The 20,205-nt window shown below is 39.5% G+C and overlaps 2 protein-coding genes across 2 annotated transcripts in view; one reads left to right on the forward strand and one right to left on the reverse strand.

Annotated features, from left to right (window-relative positions):
* The window catches only part of osbpl7 (oxysterol binding protein-like 7), a 10,037-nt gene extending 9,660 nt beyond the window's left edge, over positions 1-377 (forward strand). The window contains exon 21 of the mRNA XM_035669104.1: positions 266-377. Within this exon, the coding sequence (XP_035524997.1) occupies positions 266-377 (112 nt within the window). The remainder of the gene's footprint in view (positions 1-265) is intronic.
* A 1,726-nt stretch (positions 378-2,103) lies between these two features.
* Positions 2,104-20,205, reverse strand: part of tbx21 (T-box transcription factor 21) — a 21,125-nt gene continuing 3,023 nt past the window's right edge. Inside the window, exons 2-6 of the mRNA XM_035663790.1 lie at positions 12,030-12,184; positions 8,954-9,075; positions 8,570-8,728; positions 7,773-7,834; positions 2,104-7,453 (exon numbers count right to left, since the gene is read on the reverse strand). Of these exons, the coding sequence (XP_035519683.1) occupies positions 6,634-7,453; positions 7,773-7,834; positions 8,570-8,728; positions 8,954-9,075; positions 12,030-12,184 (1,318 nt within the window). The 3' untranslated portion in view covers positions 2,104-6,633. The remainder of the gene's footprint in view (positions 7,454-7,772; positions 7,835-8,569; positions 8,729-8,953; positions 9,076-12,029; positions 12,185-20,205) is intronic.

The following is a 20,205-nucleotide window of genomic DNA, read 5'->3' on the forward strand; positions in this document are numbered from 1 at the left end:
AATAATACTTATAATAATAATACTTTGGCAAATACATACATACATATTACTCAGTATGGTTACATTATTACAGATATATGTTTAAAAACGCACTGGATTCATGGTGATATAGCTGAAAACAACCATTTAGGAGATAAAGAGATTTCACCCAATAAAAAAAATGTTGTTCTCAGTTTTTTTTCCATGCTCATGTGCAAATACAAGAATCAAAGCAATATTAAAGTGTGTAAATGATTACTATTTTCTTCTTCTTCTTCTTCTTCAGGAAAGCCAAAGACTCCTGTGGACGGGATGTGTGGTTGACAAACGAGACATACTGGAAGCTCAGAGAGAATCCAGGTTTTGCTAAAACTGAAAACCTGATTCTGTGGTGCTGAGACAACGGCCAGACAAAAACACGAGAGAGAGAGAGAGAAATATGAGCGGTGGATATTTGGACAGCATATATGAACCGCTTTGAGGATCGTGCAGAGTGGAGATAGTGCTGCTGATCTCTTCTTGTACCTTCTGTACGCCCATGACTGGCTCATGGGAACCAGACACCAGTCGAGTTACACAGCATCCACTAACAGGTCTCCTCGAGATCGATTTTCTAATGGATTTTAATGTTTTTTGTTTTTTTTAGATTACTTAAATCATATATGTTTATATTTTTGAGGGTTTCACAGATTTCTGCCGACAAGACTGAACTTGTGACGCACACTCTGCAGACTTTGAAATAAAAAACTCTTGTTAAAGTTTGTTTAAAATCAGGTCAGTAGAAGACCTACTATGTTAGTGTGTTAAATGTAAACATTTGATGAAATCATGTCCTCCTCTCAACCAGTTTACTGTGTTTGTATGATGAATACAATTGTTAGAGATGTATCAATGCTACAGTCAGGGCTGGATCACCAACTGGGCAAACCTGCAGGCCCCAGACCCACCAGTTAGTTTGTGGTAATTTGATTTATTGCAAATTTGTTTGGGGAATACGCACCATTAAAGCACAATAAAGATAAGAACCTTAAAGCGGCTATAATCACATTTTTATTATAAGAGTGGTATCAAATAGTATTATCGCCTGAATATTCTGTTCCCCCCGGCTTTACGGAGCTTTATAGTGAATTTCAGCTCTTTGTTTGACTGTCCGGCCCACCACTTTAATGTTTCACTATCGCTGCTCTAACCGTGTTGTTTATGATTAGCTGGTGAACATAGTGGAGCATTTAGCAGGTAGAGACCAAAACCAGAGCTGAAAGAGAGTGAATATTGGATTATTGGCCAGAAAAATGACTTCAAATTAATTAAAAACAGCATTTTTATGCTATTATCTGTCATTTTTTAGACAAAAACATTAATATTTAGTGGCCAAAATAAAAGAATAAATATATTTTCTACAAATTTAAGGTAGGTGCCGCATTAATACCTGTCTTGTCTATCTATTGTATGTTGTAAAGGAGCCCTGTGTCAAACTGTGCATGGTGCATATGCCTACATAAATTTATGTTTGAGCAAATGTTTGTTCAATCAAACTATTACAAACTATTACAAAGCATCTAGCTGCCTGTCTATAGGTGCACCTGTACTGACGTAATGCCTATGAACTATGAACAAAATCTGTGGCTTTCATATTAATAAGAACTGAGTATGATGCTGAACATGATCATCAATCACCTACTTAAAGGAGTTTTATTGATAAAGTTTAAGACAGTATCTGTCTAAATACTTTGGTCATTGCTAACATAGATCATATGATGGTGCAAACGTCATTTTAATGTTTTTTATTTTATCTTTTTGAACATGTTATTTATTATATAAAAAAAATAATTACCAACATTCAGTATATATACATATTTAAAAGAGGAGAGAGGATGTTATACTGTATTTTTATGTCATTTATGTCATTAATAGTCAAAAATATTGTCCAGCTGGTTGGAAACATACACACATACTGTATTTATACAGTACATTAAACTGTCAACATCACTACTGTGTTTTTATTTCTCACTGGTATCATTTAGTTTATTATAACTGCACTTGACTGCAGATAAATCATATAAATCATAGTCTCATATTTCAGATCAATAGCTACATTAAATAAAAGGAACACATCAAAACAGCCAGATTTAATCATTTGTAAGCTTTAATTTCATGAATAAAAAAACAACAGTACAATACACAATTATGCCACCTTTAATAAATAACAGTTTTCCCCCTTCAGACATCTTCATCTCTTGTTTGTTTATGAATTGCAATTTATAAGCTCTTAATGAAAGAGTCAAAGGAGCTGTTGCCGCTCCCTCGACATAAACAGTGCACATGGATCACACGCAAAAAATAACATGCTTGTTGCTTGACCTTGTCTGGTCATACTCCCTTCTTCACTCCTCTATTTCTATATCATACAGTGAAATCTCTGGAAATAACAGTTCTCCCAACACTCTTATTCTCTTAGCAAGGGTAAATGTGCGTTCAAGGGAAACACAGACTCATGGGAAATGGAGGTATTAGAGGTTTAACATCAGGGATTGGCTGATTGCAATGGCTGAGATATCCAGCAGGGGTCGTTCCTGAGGTGTCTGAAAGCATTTTTCTGTTGCTGTTTAATGTGAGATCTTTGCCCAATGCAGGCGCAGGATCACTGAGCGGACCACATAACAAACCACAGCACATAAAATAAATAACTGACATCGTCCACAGGCCACATAAAACTTCGCCCTCATTGTTTTTGCAATGCCATCATTAATTCTAAACTAATTTACCATCTAGTAATTGCACTTGAAACCAGAATTGTCCATTGTACACCTTCATTAAGGTACATTAAGAATCATAACCCTTTTTTCCTCAGATAGATGACAAAATGAACATTAAATAATACATCTTTTGGAAATGTTACACGAGCAACATACATATTTTTTCATCAGTTAATCATACGATATATCCATTCTGCATAAAATTAACACTTCATTAACACTTTGTTATTTAAATGTTCAGGTAAAGGACTGAGCTGTTAGACAGTTTGTCCCTTTTGCATCAACATCATTAAGACCATTTTGTCAAGTGCTGAAAAAGAGAGATCTATATGCATCATGTTTGTGATTGTCTTTAAGTTCCAGTAGCTCCAGTGTTAAAGTCCCAGTCTTTATACAGCGCTTTTATAAAATCCAATTAGCTCAGAAAAGAGCTTAAATTTTGTGTCGACATGTGAAACCTTAATAAGGCAAACAGGGCCGTAGCCCTTGCTCTGTCCAGAGGTGACAAAACCTGCCTACCAGCACCTCAAAGCTCATAAATTAACACATTATATCCTGTTTCTTGAATCTGTACAAAAACTGAAGTGTAAAAACATTTTTAGCTTTTATGAAGTTTTATGTGCAGGAGTATTTGTTCACGAGCTAGGCTAGCCGTTTCCCCCTGCCTCAAGTCTTTATGCTAAGCTACGCTAACAATATCAATGACGTCTTGTTATTCGCACTTTAATAGCTTAAAACTCATAGCATAGTAAATATACATTAGTATATACAGTATAGAGAGCTGGTGCTGTTTTCATCAGCTCATTTTGGCCTCTTTGAGAGTGCAAATTTATAAAATAAAATAAAAAAATTTAAGTAATTTCATCTCTCCCTCAGAAAAGACTTAAGTGACCCTGCACTGCACTGAGCTTGTCTGTCGCCCCCAGGGTTGTCTGAGGCCATTAGCACACCTGGTGAGGAATGAGGAGCAGACCTCTGATCAGCGCCGACTGCGGCCTCACTCTTCATTTCTGTCACTAGGCCGGGAGCCGGGCCTCTGTCAACCACTGTCACAACATGATAGGCCCGAAGACTAGGGGGGAAATTCTGTGTCTGTCTGGTCACTTTGTGCTTCCTGTTTATCGTGACAGTGCCTCGTCTGTTTTTACCTGCAGGTGCGTGTGTAGCCGTTCTGAATGACCCACTTTGTACACGTCTGCGGCGCAGTTGCTCTGCTGCTAGTGTACGGGAAGTGTTTGGGAAAACCTGCAGCGCCCACAGCAAAAGAAGGATGCAGAATTAGGGAGTCTCACACGTCTTTTCTGTAATTGAATCAAACAAGATTAAGATGTTGCAGAGCTAAAGCCACAGTGGGAAATTTACTTTTATTGAATGTAGTCTAATCTGAATACTGTAATGTGGTCAACATGTTTTAAGCTGTCACTCTTCCCTCTGCCAATATTGTTTTCCAGTTACATCATTATCGATGCTGGTATTGATCGCAGGCTTTATTTGTGTGTGGTGACAGGAGCGTTTTCACATCGACTGATTGTCGGGCCTTCGTTATAATGAGGCCTTTTTCACTCTATCAAAGCAGGTGGTTTCCAGCTGACCTTGTTTACGTCTGGTGCTAAAGTGTACAAATGATTTATATCACTTATTCACGTCTTTAAATTCCCTGAAAGCCAACGGCGTAGGAGAGGATAAGCTTTATCTAAAACAGCATTTTCCAGTGACAAACTGGTGTGACAAATGAATGTTTTTAACACACATTGGTGATGCCATTTGCTCTGCATCCACTTCTAGAGAGTACACTACGCTGACTAGTTGGTAGCACTGCTGGCTCCTGCCCCTTTCCATTGATATATCATATTTTAGGACCATAACTAGCAGTTTACAGATCTGATTCAGACCCAAAATTAGAAAAGTGAGATACTGAATAACCCCACATTTATTAATCATGTACGAGTCACATGACTTGGACTTGAAACACAAATTTGATGACTTTAAACTTGACAAAAATAAAAAAATTACAGAGTGTTACAGAACAAATTATGGCTTGTTTAGGACTTAAAACTCAAACTTTAGGACTTCGGACCAGAGTGCAAAGGCTTACTATGACTTGGTCTCACCTCTGGCTACCAGAACTGCATGTCGGATGGTCGAACAACTTTGGAAACCCCCCACACATTTCCAGTGGTGGATGAAGGGGGGGGGGTGTTGCGTCTGACAGATTCTGCAACTTTCCGAAAACCGACAACCTGACATTCACACCCACCTCACGCTGTGATTACCCAGCTGTGAGGAGGTGAGAAAGGAGCCAGGCTTTGAACTTCTCTTTCTAGCGCTCTTCTTTTTTTAAAATCTTGTCACAACTTTTTTTTGTTGTTGTCACTTTTCATATGAACACTATGAATGTCTTCCAGGAAAAACTGTTTAAAAACCTGTGCCCTTATTCCTATATTTAAACCTTACTTTTCCCTCTTTACGACAATCAGCTTTCAGTGTGTACAAACTAGTTCTTTCCAACACTAATTCTGCATTGGAGAGGTCAAAGGTCATCAACCAGGAGTCAGTGTGCAGTCAGAGAAAGATCAAGGACATTCACATTTTGATACCAGAAACCACCTTTGAACAAAGACAGCATCTCACCCCATATACGACCAAGTTCCACACTTTTAGGTGACCTGATAACAACCACTTCATCGCCATGACAACTAAACTCCATCCACTAAAGAGGGCCATGAGATTAGGCTGGAAATGTTGAGAATTTTGATTATGGATTAATCTGCTGATCATCAAATGTTGCATATTCATTTTACTAACATTTACTAACAACATTTTGTCTAATCATTGCGTCTCTAATCAAGTCATACAATTCTGTTTTTCCCACAAGTGTTAGTGAGGTTTGACTCATTTATAAATATGTGTGGATCATCAGAGACCAAAAACATTAAAATTTCTATCAAATTAACCTGCATGTTAAGTCTGTATTTTAGTCATGTAGTGCAGATCTAATCACACTACATTACAAACATATAAAGATTTGATGACGTGGTTTAAGTGTAAATTGTAATCTCATATCAAAATTCTTAGTAATTTGACTGAAAGCTTTTCTGTGTTAATTCCATCAATCTCCCTTAACGCCAGTGAGATATGTTGTCTCCAGCTGTAAGGACTTTCTATTTCCACTGTGGTTGCTGATTTACTTAAACACACAAACAGAAAAGGTTGTCCTAGCTGGGTTTAGTTAGATTACTCCAGAACATGTGCTTGCTAAACCGTCTTAACCTCCTGACATTACTTCACTCTGGCCTCCACAGCCTGCAACGCTCCTCTGCCGCCACCGGTGGGAGCTGCACTAAATGTATTGGGCCGATTGGTGAGAATACGGTGTGTGAAATGTAATTTCTGCTCAGAATCATCAGGGGAAATGAACGTGAGCATATTGTGAGAGTAAGTGTGAATGGCTGAGGGTGAGAAGGAAGAGACAGACAGAGACAAGACAGAGCCAAAGAGACAGAGAGAGTGTTTGATGCAGTAAGAACAGACAATCCCTGCAGGCGTCTGTCAGCAAGCAGATATGCAGATAATTTTTTTTACCCCCCAAATCTCCAGATGTTTCAAAGGCTTAAGTCACAGGTCTCTTTGTCTGTTTGGTGTTTATGTGACTCTAGGGCACTGTCCCAGTCACATCCACTTCTGTTCAACACTAACTTTGACAGTAACCTTGAAAGTTCCTCCTGTAATCAGTTAACACTTTGAGAGGAGACTTTATGGACTGTGTGGACTGACGTGACAGTAGATGAGGCTGCAGCAAAAACGACTGTTTGAGCGCTTTATCGTGACCTGGCTGGACTGTGTCCATGAGGGCGGTGTGGGAAGACGCTGGGAGATGCTGTGGCAATGTATGAGGTCTTCAGTGGGTGTAATAGCCATAGTAGTCTGCATCACTGTTGCTGTCCTTCTCGCAGACCTCGCCACTGCGCGGAGGTGGGGAGTTTTCCGTGCTAGATGTGTAGGGCGACACCCTCCTCTTCTTGTTGTCCCCCACGCCGCCCTCATATAGGCCTGAGTCAGCTGAGGCTGCTGATTTCACAGAGGGAGGTTCGAGCCAGGGGTCGTCTCCCACCACCTCCACAGTGTCTTTGGGCTTGTCCTGCAGCAGGGGAGGCTGCAGAGGCTCTAAGAGCGAGGGAGGGTGCAGCCTGGGGTTGCCAGGTGACGTGGAAGAAGATGAGGAGGACGAAGAGGACGACATGGGTCTAAACCAGCCCAGACTGGGGCCAGGCTTACTCGGGTGGCTGAGGTACTGAGGGGTGGGTCGGCTGGCGGTCCAGCCCGCTGAGGTGGCTCCTGATACAGACACGCTAGTAGATGCAAACGGATGGTCTGGGTAGTAGCTGAGGGCATGGTGAGCGGATGTCTGCAACGGGAAGGGCTTGTAGAAGCCATTTCCAGAGAAGTCACCCTCATAGGAGGAAGTGAAGTCAAGTCGGTTGGGGGCCACACCCTGCTGAGGGGGCAGGTACCAGCGGCTGTGAGGACCAGGGCTGGAGGACGGGTCCTTGTGCTGCTGGCCCATACCGATAGGCTCGCGGCCGTAGAAGCGGCTCTGGGGCAGGGGGCTCATGTACTGCTCTGAGAGGTAGCCTTGTGGGTAGCAGCTCCCTGGCAGCAGCTGCTGGCTCTCTGTGGGGGAGGGGGTGAGGCGATCAGAGTCGGGAGGAGCGTACAGCCTAGGCAGGAGGGAGGAGGAGGGGAAGAGAAGAGAGTGTGAGAAGAGAGAAAAAAAGAAGGTGTTATTTCCTGCCCAAACCTCAAACTATCTATCAAACATCTCACAGCCCCTCTCACACCCTTTCACTGCAGCATGCTCGAGCAGCCAGTAATTGCATCTATTCCAATATATGAGCACATATAAGTACCAGCAATGATTCAGTCTCACATTTCATGGTCAGCCATGAAGTTAAAACTGTGCAAGTGCTGTCTCCCTAAAACCAGATTTACTGTTGTTTTCTCTTTACAAACACATATTTTTTTTAATAGATTACTTACGCGTCGTAATTGTCGCGGAAACCTTTAGCGAAGGGGTTATGGTCTATTTTCAGCTGAGTGATCTGTGTAAGGAATAGGAGGAGGGCAATGAGAGAATGTAGGCATAGGAAAAAGAGAAGGAGTGAGCAACCACCAAGAGAAACAAGAGAGCAGAAAGAGAGCCACTGACTAATAATTAATGAGGATAATATGCAATTTCTGCTCTTGTTGGAAAGAATTTTGAACCAGAAAGTTGGCACACCCCCACACACACATATATAGGGCTGGAATAAACATACAAACAGGGAGTGTGTGTCTTCTCTATGGAATACAGTAACTCTAACACAATGTATTTGAACAGCTGTTAAAGATCTTCTATATAAGGCACATAGTGGGGAGGACTGAGCCACAGTACTTAGTTCAGCTGAGGTCAGGTGACTCTTAGTTGAACTTAGCTACTGTATTGCAATGCTGTGCTTACACTTACAGTGGGAATGTAAATTAGTGTGTGTGAATCTTTGATGCATGCATGCATTAACCAAGGCTTTTTATATGAAACATGGCTCTGACATGAATCATTGAACTCTAGACCTCATTAAGATGCTACATAAGAGGTGTTGTTATGGTGCTGGGCCTCATTGTGCAAAGGTTACACTAAATAAGTGTTTAAATGAAATCAAATAACTTTGTGACATCAACACATCATTTCTTCTCAGTAAGATTTGATTAAAACTAAGAAAACAGAGCTGAGATTGACCATAAATGACACTTGATGCCATATTTATCATTTCATTCCTCCTGTGATTGATGTGACTTACATCAGCGTTCTGATAAGCAGTGACAGCGATGAACTGAGTCTCCGGGAAGATGAAGATCTGAGCTTTGGATAAAAGGAAGGGATCCTCGGTGCCGTCCTCTTTAACCTCCACGATGTGAAGACGAGGCTGGTACTTATGGAGCGACTGGAGCACAATCATCTGGAGAGGACATACAGGCCAGGACAGGGGCAATGACAATCTAATATCTGATATGATTATGTAACACAGTAGAGAACCACACAGGAAATGACGTGAGAGAGAATAAAGGTCTTTGGATAGATGGAACCTGGAGATTTTTTTAAGGCTTAATAAATAATCTTAAAACACATATGCAGATATGCACACATGGACGTTTTAGACAGAGAACAGGAAAAGGAACAGCACCTGTGCCACGTTATTGGTGCTGCCCTTGTTGTTGGTGAGCTTGAGTTTGCTGAAAGACACTTCCTGTCTCATCCAGTGAGCTCCTGTGTTGGGGGAGTCGGGATGCATGTACATCCTGTTGCCTGTAAGTACAAAAGCACACCATGAGCAACATGGACTAGTATTGTTTACAATTTTAGCCACTTTAAGAAGCATAAATCTAACATCAGGCATATCTGCAAACCAGCGTGTTTATTTGGATGATATAGATCAAATTAGAGTGCAGTAGGATGAATTTGAGTGTTCTCCCCGACATTCACACACATTTATCAAATGTTTTGGTGAAAAAGAGAGATAAGGTGTTAGCTTTTAACTTCCCCTTTACTTACATTATTTGCAATAAAAACTTTTTTTTTTGCAGCTGTCTATTCACAGTGCAAGCAGCATCGACAGCTATAGATATTGTGGATGTTACTGGCTGCTGATATTTAAAAAATATGTGGGAGGGTGAGAAGCTACTGCATATAATAATTTTCCATTTTCCATTCCTATTTTACCTGAAAAAACATATGCTTGGTCACTATTTTCGGCTAATGGGGACAATATTGTTTTAATCCCTTATATTTGCATTCTTATTGCAGGATACAATCTCAGCACCATGATTTTTCACAGTGTTACCACAATGACCTGCTAACCTTCTGTGAGTACACCACATAAGTGCAATATTAAATCTAATTGAGCAAAGTTGTCACCACAATTTCCACAACTGTAGCACATCAGCAGTCACCTTTCCACAACACCTGGCACATGTGTGACAACACCTTGCAGTTTCTCTCATTTATATAATTGTGGTTAGACTATCATCAATCACACACAAAATGTCATATTGGTTGAGCTGCTATTGTTTTTTTCTGAGGTGTGAACAGGAAGAAATAATCACATGGAGTACGAGACAGGGATGGGAACAGAAGTGAGAACCAAATTCATGTTCTTTACAGGACAGCAAACTGGAAATAAAGATAGAAAAGTCAAATCCAATGTAAATCCAATGTTTCTTTCCATCAATCCAAACAACTCCTTGTAGATAAAAGTGAGTGCTTGAAATTAACACTGATATATAACAGTATATGAAGGGTGCATTTGGTGACCAGTTTTGATGTAGTCCATCAAAGTGCTCTGTAAATATTTTTTAGATATTAGATAGTGTAAGGTGATAAAAGTAATAAAACAATCAAAACAGTGCAAAAATAATGATTACTGTGAATGCAATAGGTTTATAAATTTCTTATTTAGTTCAAGAAATAGGAGTATCCAACTCGTAAAGTACAGTTCAGTGTATCTGAAAAATTCCAAATCAACAAAATTGGAGATAACATGGTTTTCATAGGACAGCAGCCATGTGGTGATTGAAACTGCAGTTGAAACTATTTAGAAATTTCTGTACTGCAAGTCTTTGTTACTAATTGACATACACAGGGATACCAGTAGGTATACCAATAAGCTAATATTGATTTATCAGTTTAGTTCTAGCCGAAAGTTGATTCTCCATCATTCACCATCAACAAAGTCAACTTTATGAGATGAAGCAGATAACAAAAGACTTTTTAAAGAGGCGGAGTCCTGTCATGCAACCTACACTCTCATACTTACATGTCCTACATTTTCTGATAATAATAAATCCCCACCTTCTTATCTAACACCTACGTGAATAAATAATCCCTCCTTTCCCATTTTTGTGTATATATTCGTGCAATATATTTGGCTCCTTTGACATTTGAAAACATAAAAAATGAAATAAAATAACAAAAATGTAAGTTTAAACTAACCTAAAACAAATAGTGTGTTTGATCAAGCTAATAAAGCCGTTGATACCTTCTTAAGCTTTTTCATTAAACTTTTACCCAATCAAACTGAATCTTTTCTGTTTTGTTCTCACTACCTGCAGAATGAGGCTGCTGATTTCAACAACAGCAAAAGCAACATCAAAATGTCCACAGAAACCTCTCAGGCTACTTGTGCATCATGATGCACTCTTGGTTTCCCTACTGTATGCATGTAGGTTTGCTACAATATTGCTAAATAAACCACTTCCTCAAAATCGTCCATGTTGCATGCAATGAGCTAAACCTCTCCAGCTAATTGATTAACCAGAGGTTATGCGATCACGTATTTTGTGTCAGAAGTTGTTGTTGGAAGCCCCAAGAAGTAGTGTGAGCATGTATTTATCCCTCATTTATGGTTTCTGCTGCAGGTAAGTGTCAGATTTAAGAACACGTTACAATTTGGGTGAAGTTTCCTGTAAAAGATTGAGAAATAATCTGCGCAACTTTGCACATATACGGCTCCAAACTGCAGGGACGGGTGGCCGAAAAACATTCAAAATTAAACTCAAGTGATGTGATGTTAGTAAACTGCAAACTGCTTGCTCAACTAATCATCACTTCATATCAAGGGACGCCAAAAGGATGAAAGAAAGACCTGCTGTCGGTGAGTAGGAGACATTTTTCAGCTCTGTCAGCAGTTATGCATTCAAATTGTTTTGTACAAAAGTGTTCAAAATATACTTAAATTATCAACAAGTAAAAGAGCTCATCATGCAGATTGGCCCATTTCAAAAATAGTATATGATATTATTGGATATAATTATTAATGCATGGATGTGCTAATCATTTTAATGTTGCAGCTGGTAAAGGTGGAACTAGTTTTAACTATACTGCTGGCTGGATTTATCTATAAAAGTCAATAATAATTAATGTGTTGATCATATTTAAATAAAATGTAGTAATAAAAGTAAAGTAACAGTACAATCATTTTACTCTGACATGTAATGTAGCATAAAAATGGACTAACTCAAGTTTAGTACAAGTACTTAAGTACAGTACTTGAGTAAATGTGCCCTCTTATCTTTATATTAACAATATGGTTACATTTAGTTTAGTTTAATACTAATTTCACACTCTCACTTATACATAGTAATGTTAAAATGTATTTGAATTCTCCGATAGTGGAAATGTTTCCAAACATAAAGAACAGAAAACAATATACAGTAAAAGGACATTTCTTTAGGTTTCATTATGAGTCATGCTGTGAAATATACCTGGCATGTTACCCTCTGCTTTCCCACACTGGACCCACTTGCCGCCCTGGTACCTCCAGTGGTGCTGATCAGCCAGGACCACGTCCACATAGACGTTATAGTGGGCAGACGGATCCAGAACACTGATGTTGAAGCTCAGGAAGGGGAACATCCTCCTGGATAAACACACAGTGAAAGACAAGATTAATCGCTGTGTACATATATCTTTATTTTTGGATCTTATAGCTAACATTTGCATGCCTTGAAATTTAAATAAAAAATATTTTTGCATTAATGTTTGTGTCAAAAATATATAATTAAAGTTGCCAGTTGTTAAACTTTGGTTTAAATGAACAAAATAATAAAAATGTGAATATATTTGGACAATATTTCTCTTGACAAGTGCCAGCAGAAAAACAAAAACAAAACAAAACAAAATGCTCAAAGTGGATTTGACCTACTGAGATTGTGCAGTACCTTCTACTAGCATAAAGTATTATTGATGAACATAGGGACTGCAGACTTCTGCCTTGAAAGACAAGGAGTGATGAAAGAAATCCAGAGGGCACGCTAACAAATTATGCAAAGCCAAAGCAATCTATAGTGTCAAATGGTATATTTGTAAGAAAAGTAATTTCCAAATAAATGTAAATAATATTAAACGCACAAAGAATACGTTTATAAGAAAGAATCCATCAGTGCTCTTTCAGGACAATAATGTGTGGAACTAAGGCAGGGAGGTGATTCCCATTTGGACCTCGTGACCAGTAGAAGAGAGTAGGAGTAATGCATGAGAGGTTGAGAGGGACGAGTGTATGTGAATATTTAATGCCGATGTTAATAAAAGATGCCCCAGAAGCTGCTCCTGATTGCTGGAGGTTTACATGTTGAACTTATTTGGCTCACAGAGGGCTTCAGTGAGACGAGGTGACCAGGAGGTCAGGGCGTCCCCGGGCGCAGGGACGGTTAAACCAAGAGCAGGAGACGCACACAAATATAAGATAAGGACACCAAATGCACAAACCACATATATGACAGACAGACACTTGTGACAGTCTACAGTGACATCTTCATGTATAAACTAAACATCCAGAGTGCATATAATGTTGACAGAGATGCGCTTACTGTCTCACGATAACTAATCCTGCAGAGAAGTTCCCATTTTACAATATACAGAGCAAAGCAACAGTAAACACGTCATCACATGAAACTTACTATCGTTTTCTGGGCCGGACAGTCACATATTTGTCACCTTGTTTTCACAGTTTTTCTTTATGCATCACTTTGCAATGGTTTGACATTTTGGAACCACATGAGAAGAATGTGCGTGATTATGTCTGTACAGTGAAGCTACAGTTAGAAACCGGTTAGCTTAGCTCTGAATAAAGACTGGAAGCAGAAGTAGTCTGGCTTTGTACAAAGGTAAACAAGACACAGAGTCTACCAGCAGCTCTGTGAGGTTGTACTTTGGCACAGTGGTGCTTTGACCTAAATGCTAACATCGGTATGCTAAAATGCTCACAGTGAAACATGCGGATGTTTAGCAGGTTTTATCATGTTTATCTTTGTTTAGTATGTTAGCATGCAAACATTTTTGTTAGGGTTAGGGTTAGCACTTAAAGCCTCCATGGAAGGCGACCTGTAGATACTCTAAGGTGACGAAAACACAACTATTCTTATTTTCTGGTGATTATGCACTAGCAAAAACTAAAAATGTCAACCTCTTGGAGGAGCTTGAGTCACAGGATCACCAAAGTCAGTTCTCGGGAGCATGAATGTTTTATAAAAATCCAATAGTTATTGAGTTGTTTTAGTCTGGACCTGAAGTGTCGATTGACTGACATTACCATCCCATGATAGCAGCATGTTATTTCTTGTTTGTTTAATCACCACAATAACTGAAGTGTGAACAAGTGGTGGTTGGGGGGGGGTTACTGCACGTGTGGCTAGCCCCAGGCTAGCTGTTTCTCTCTGCTTATGCTAAGCGAGAAGTACTGTCTCCTAGCTGTAGCTTAATTTGTCACAGAACATATTCTATAAATAAAAAAACACTCCATGGTTTCTAAAGGCCAATAAATGACCGACTGAATAAGGACTGATTCATTCACTCAACTCATTCTATGCTCTTGTATATGAATCTGCACTGCAGTCTGGGTCTATATGAGGTCAGCAGTGTGTAGTTGGTGTTAATAAATGAGGGCAACATGTTTGGCATTTGGCCCAGCTGTTTAACACTGGCTAACAGCACCTGAGGCTATGGAGCATTTGGTAATGACGATGCCCTCCATCCTTTTGATTGGTTCAATGTGAAAAGTGAGTGTTATTTCAAATTAGACGTCCTGCCTGGAGTACTGTCTGCAGCACAGCCCCATGATTTCAAATTCAAGTTGAATAAAAGGATGTTGTTAAAGGGAACCGAATGAGGGCCTTGCCTTTTTTTGTTTCAGTGCAAATGAATTTGAAAGAGATTAGTGGTATGGAAGTGTTTGCTGTTTTTTTTTTATAGAGTGCATGGCTTAAATTAGTCATTATAACAGTGCAAAGACTGTACACAAAAAAGAAGAAAAAAAAACTTCCTTTTCAGAAACGCCTTCTTCTTTCTTTTCTAAAACGTTTTGGTGTGGGTGGAACAAATAGATAAGATCTTAAGTCTACAGTGTTTGATCACAGCTATAATTACATTATAGTTGACAGCCCTCTGGGTCAAAAACAAGAGCTAAACTTATAATTCAGTCTGAAACATATAAAGCGTGTCCAGAAAAGACCAGTGTCAACATGTCATCGCTGCCGTTTAGGTAAACTACAAAAAAAAAAAAAAAACTCGTTATCTCGTCCGGATGGAAATTTATCTCATTTAAATTCAGTTTGTCCTCCCTAAAGCAGTTCGGCCATTTAGTGGTGTAAAAGCAAGTGAGGTGTGTAAAGAGCCGATGCGATCTGTTAGCAGGCTAGGGGGACACCTGGAGGGCTCTGTCATTGTGTGTGTTGCCTCGATCAGTCTTCGTGTTTAAACAGCACAAAGGGCCAATTAAAAATATATTTCTCAAACACAATGAATTCATGAATAAGTCAGGATACCTGGTATTATAAACGGTTCATTCTTTATTACTTAACGAGAGCACATGGTGACTCTGAGTCTGAGTATCAAACCTCTGTGCCGACTGAAGTACGGCGTCCGTAGTATCAAAAACTGTCACGTATAGAAAGTTGGTATTGAATGTCGGAACAGATTCTTCTTTTATTTACTTCCTGATTTAAATAAAAAGTTTGCCAATTTGTGACTTTTTTATTGAAGTAATGCTCCTTTACTGCTACTTGTGTTTAGACAACATTTAAAGGATGATGCAAGTAATTTTCTATACTTTTCTAAATGTCAACAAATCCCACGACAAGAGCAAAACTAACAGTGACTAACAAGTATTGTGTGTACATCCAAAGCTTGGTATCTTCTTCCTCTGTGCCATAGAGCTCCATTGTTGTCCCAAACACTATTAAAAATACAACAGTGAGCTACACTGTTACACTGTGTGACATGTTCCTTCATTACCATGAATACACACACTTGTAGTTTATTTAGACTCAGTCACACACACATTGTCCTGCTGCTCCAAATACTCACTAATGCACCAAATGTGGATTAATCCGCCGCTGGAAATAGTCCCAAACAAATCTGTTTACTCCTGTTTTAAAAGATATAGCCTCGACACACAATACCCAGCCTGACACGACCTAAATGTACTAAGATATTAATGCTGCTATATTTTAAAAACACTTATCTTTCCCACTATATATTTGGTTTATTGAACTGAAGAAATGTCAACATATGCCTGAACTTTGCATGCTTTTAAAGGTTTCTTTGAATTTGTATTGCGCATTCTCCTAAAAAAAAGCTCCACAAGTCAGATTTTTCAAGAATTTATCTCAAGAAACACTCAAATATATCCTGGATTGTGTCTTTAAATAACGGCATTTTATGCTTGTGGACTGAGCACACACACACGTACAGTCACACACTCTTTTTACCCTTCAGTGGTAAGACAAAACCCTGCCATGAGCGGTCCCAGTTGGGTCTTTCTGGCTACATGGTGAGTCCAGTTTAACAATCAATCATAGTTCTCTGTGAAACAAAATCGTGGCAGCAGCTCTTTAGTGGCTTGCAAAGAACAGGTGAAAGGTCTCTTCTTCCACTGCAGAGTTTAATACAAGTGAAAACAGAAACTGTGCTGTTCAGCATATGAATGGATCAACCCACCTACACTGTGTGAGAGTAATCTAGAAAGTAGATGAGTAGTTGCCCCAGTGATATTGTCGATTCACTTATACTAGAGCCTTTTATAGGAAATCAGAACTTGGCAAGAGGGGGAAACCATAGAAAACACAACACAGAGGGGTATTTTCATGAGGAGGCGGCAGTCAGGCTTTTTGTACAGAGTTCATGAAGAAAAGCTGAAAAACACAAATCACATGCTAGTGTGCATGTATGGGCAGTGTGGTGGCGGTGTGGTAATGGAGCGTACAGTGGTTATGCTGATTTCTGACTACAGTTTGACACATGTAGGATTTTTTTTCTTTGCATGACAGTTACAGCCACAAATAAAACAGCTTTTGTTGCATTTTAGAAAATGCATTTGCCGTGGAGTGATACATGCACTTGCTTGGACACCAGTGGGAATCAAACCTGCAGCTCTACAGTTACCAGACAGACTCCCTAACCAACCTGCCAGTGTGCCAGTCTGATTCACTGGAAACTTGACAGTAATGACAAACGGCTGGTGCTCCCTCAGCCTGATCCAGGTGTATACGCACATGAATACTCATAACTGTATTTTTTTTTCTGACAAAATACCATAGAAACAGATGAGTGTGGTGAACCAGTAATACAGAGACAGTACTGCTGGTGGTGACATTTAAAAAAAATCAAAATAAACTGTGTGTGGATGTTGGGGAGAGATGAAGAGAGGGGTGGGGGTTGGGTAGACAGAGGGCGCAGGAGGGGAAACCGCGGGGGGGAAACGGAGGTTAGAGAAAGGGAAAAGGAAAGAGCAGAGGGTTGAGGGAAGGGAGGGAGGGGTGGAGGGTTTGTCCTGGGGATGCAAGGCAGAGGCTTGAGAGGAGAAGAAGAACTGGATATTCACCAGGGAAAGGACTTTTCTACATGAGCGCACCCGCTGATTCATCCGGACAGGAGTTCAGGTCCAGTTTTTGTCACCGTGCGTACGCTTGATCATCTGTGACGAAAACATGCCAGTCTACAGCTGCTGCCGGACACAAGCACTCTTTAACACAGGCACTCCTGCTTCTGACTTATTGCAGAGGAATTCAGTGACTAGACGTGTCGAAATTTCAATATTGTAGTGCAGCATGTCATATAATAAATGATAAAGCTATTTTTTTCTTCTCTTGATACTTCCCTGCACTGCCTGTGTCACCTCAAGGTCATTTATTTTATAATAGAGATGTAAATCTTTAAAAATATGTTGCAAATATATTATGTTATGTTATTAAAACAGGAGATAACTGTGCATTTGTTGGGGACTATTTTCAGTGGTTGTTGTTAGTCTAGTAGTGGGTATTTCCGGCAGCAGGTGTTTGTGGGATTGAGTCAAAATAAACTACAGTGCTGTGTGCTCATTTAAATAAAGGATTGTGTCAGCCAGTGCAACAGTGTGCCTCACTGATGTGTGTTTAATGGCAACAATGGAGCTCTATGGCACAGAGGAAGAAGATATCAGGCTTTCATACACAAACAATACTTGTTAGCAGGATCAATTCATTGATAGTTTTGGTCTTTTCATGGAATTTGTTGACAAAAGGTAAAAAAATAACCTCACATGTGAAGAAACAGGCTTCATACTTGGTATCTAATAAATCACACGACAAATTAGTAGTGTATTTATTTAGTTCTCTCGGCCTTGAGTTTTTATTAACCCCCTAACAAAGAATAACGACATTGAGGGCAGCGGGGTTTAGCCTGTGGCTCGAAACGTGGTGGACTTCACCACTCAGTTATTAGAAGAGGATATTTACTCAGTAAGAGGAAGCACTTGTTTAGCTATCTGAAAATATTGGCACTTGATGTTTCTGCGAAAAGCTGCATATGCACACATAAACAGCTGAACAGGAAGTGACAAGTCATACTGTCAAAACCTTGAAATAGTCCTACTTCTGCTTTCAGAAAGAGAGCAAGAGAATTAATACACTTCCAAACATTCATCCCCAAACATCTTACATTATTTGTGATAAGAAATGTAATCGTCAAATTGGTTCTTTTGACGTGATTACTGATTACTGTTTTTTCTGTATTGCATTGTACTGAAATGTCTGCGGCCAGGCACGACACAGAGGGCGCCCACTCGAATTTCCTTGGTGATGTGAAGTGATCATTTCCTACTACTTTGGAAAGAAACTTGATTATTCAATGAGTATAAATGTAGAGTTTACTTACTTCTACTTTGTAGGACTTAACTAAGAAGCTGTACTCCATTTACAAATATTACATTCTAATAAACATAATAAAAGTGATAATATATGTTGTAGAAGTTGCCACCTTTTTAAATGGTATTATGTTATGGTTAGATGCTTTTCTGCTAAAAGGGAACTCAATCTTCAGCTACTCATAGTGGCACTTTGTAATAAGTAGATACCATTCTTGGGAGTAAAATAAATCAAAGGATTATTTCCTCCCTGAAAAACTACAGGACCACAGACTGATACATGTTACAGTTTGGAGTCAGTGGAGCAGAGAGAGCACATGAGCATGATTCCTCTGAGTCTGAAGTTTAGCTCCGCATTATTTCCCTGAAAGATGTTTGTATGTTAGTCACTCTTGATCTCCTTCTCAGAACACACACACACACACTGTACTGTATGGTCAATCAGACATTCATTAGCACTATTTGTGACTCATTAATTGTTTATAAACCTTCTAGCAAAAAGTTTTGATGCCTTGAGTACAGGCACATTTCAGGTTAATGATATACTATTAATTCTAAATTTGTATTTATATTAAATCAATTAATATTCAGTTGTTATTTCCATAATAAAAACTCCCTTTAATGGTTGTGCTTCTCAGAAACCAAGGTAGGGAAAAGTTTGTTCTCTTGACTCATATCTAAACTCACCCAGGTGTAGGATCAAGACATTGGTCAAACAAATGAAGGAGGAAAACAAAGCTTCACTTTCTCTTTTCGCTTTTAGTCACCTGATTCTTTTTTAACTATATCAGAAAAACCCATTGTTTTGCATCTTAAAAGCCTCTTTCTGCTTTTTTTGTCTCGATTCGTTTGGATGACAGAAAACTACGCTATGTTTATGCTGAACCTCGACTCTCCACTGCGTGCAGACTCGATGAACTTTGCCTTAATGCAGACACAGGATGAGCAGGGCCTGAAATGTTATCAACCAGTGTGGTGGTCTGAATTTAGCTCATGAGAAGTGCAGATGAATTCGCCCCCCCCCCCCCCCCCTTTGCTACAACCCATAAAAATGTCTCTAGATTTTCAAAGCCCAGGTGTGGTACATGAGCCAAACTTCTAAGAGATCTGTCAGGCTGTACACCCGGCGTCTAGTGCAGGCTGAAGAAAGTAGAAAAAAAAAGAGAATCTAGTCTTTTACTTCCTGAACTTCAAAGGTGCCTCACCTTCTCAGCGTGGCCATCTGAAGGCTCAGTGGTGTTTGACCCTTCTCTATACTTTTCTCTGGAGTTTCTTTCACCCTTTCTCTTATAGATACCAGGGTTTTGATTAACATTGCAGACCCGCAGACTTCTTTATGAAATCACAGCAAAATTATTGTGGGAGCCAGAACCCAAGATGAAAATTTAAGAAGGCTATCGCCTCTGATATTGAAAAACCATCCTATTTTTTTTTTGTTCCTGAGCTCGACACCTCCAGAATCTTGCAGGAGTTTTTTTTATAAAGTCTGTGTTTATTTGGACTCTTCATAACTTACTGTGCTGGATACTTCTGCATGTAGGGGGGGGGGGGTTAGGATACCAGGGTGAGAACATTTTCAATTGCCAGGATTCAAAATTTTCGTAACATGAGGTTTGTGGTTTTTGCACAACATGAAAAATTGCTCTTAGTCTCATGTGGAAGGATAACACCTCCGCGCCCATTCCACCGATCGTTTTTTGTTATTGCGGGTAGTATTTACACTTTTGTGCAGAAAAGTCTAGCAAGTGTGTGTGTGTGTGTGT

The sequence above is a fragment of the Morone saxatilis genome, unplaced genomic scaffold (genome assembly GCF_004916995.1).
Source record: "Morone saxatilis isolate NCDOM2014 unplaced genomic scaffold, NCSU_SB_2.0 Contig1, whole genome shotgun sequence".
NCBI lineage: Eukaryota > Metazoa > Chordata > Actinopteri > Moronidae > Morone > Morone saxatilis.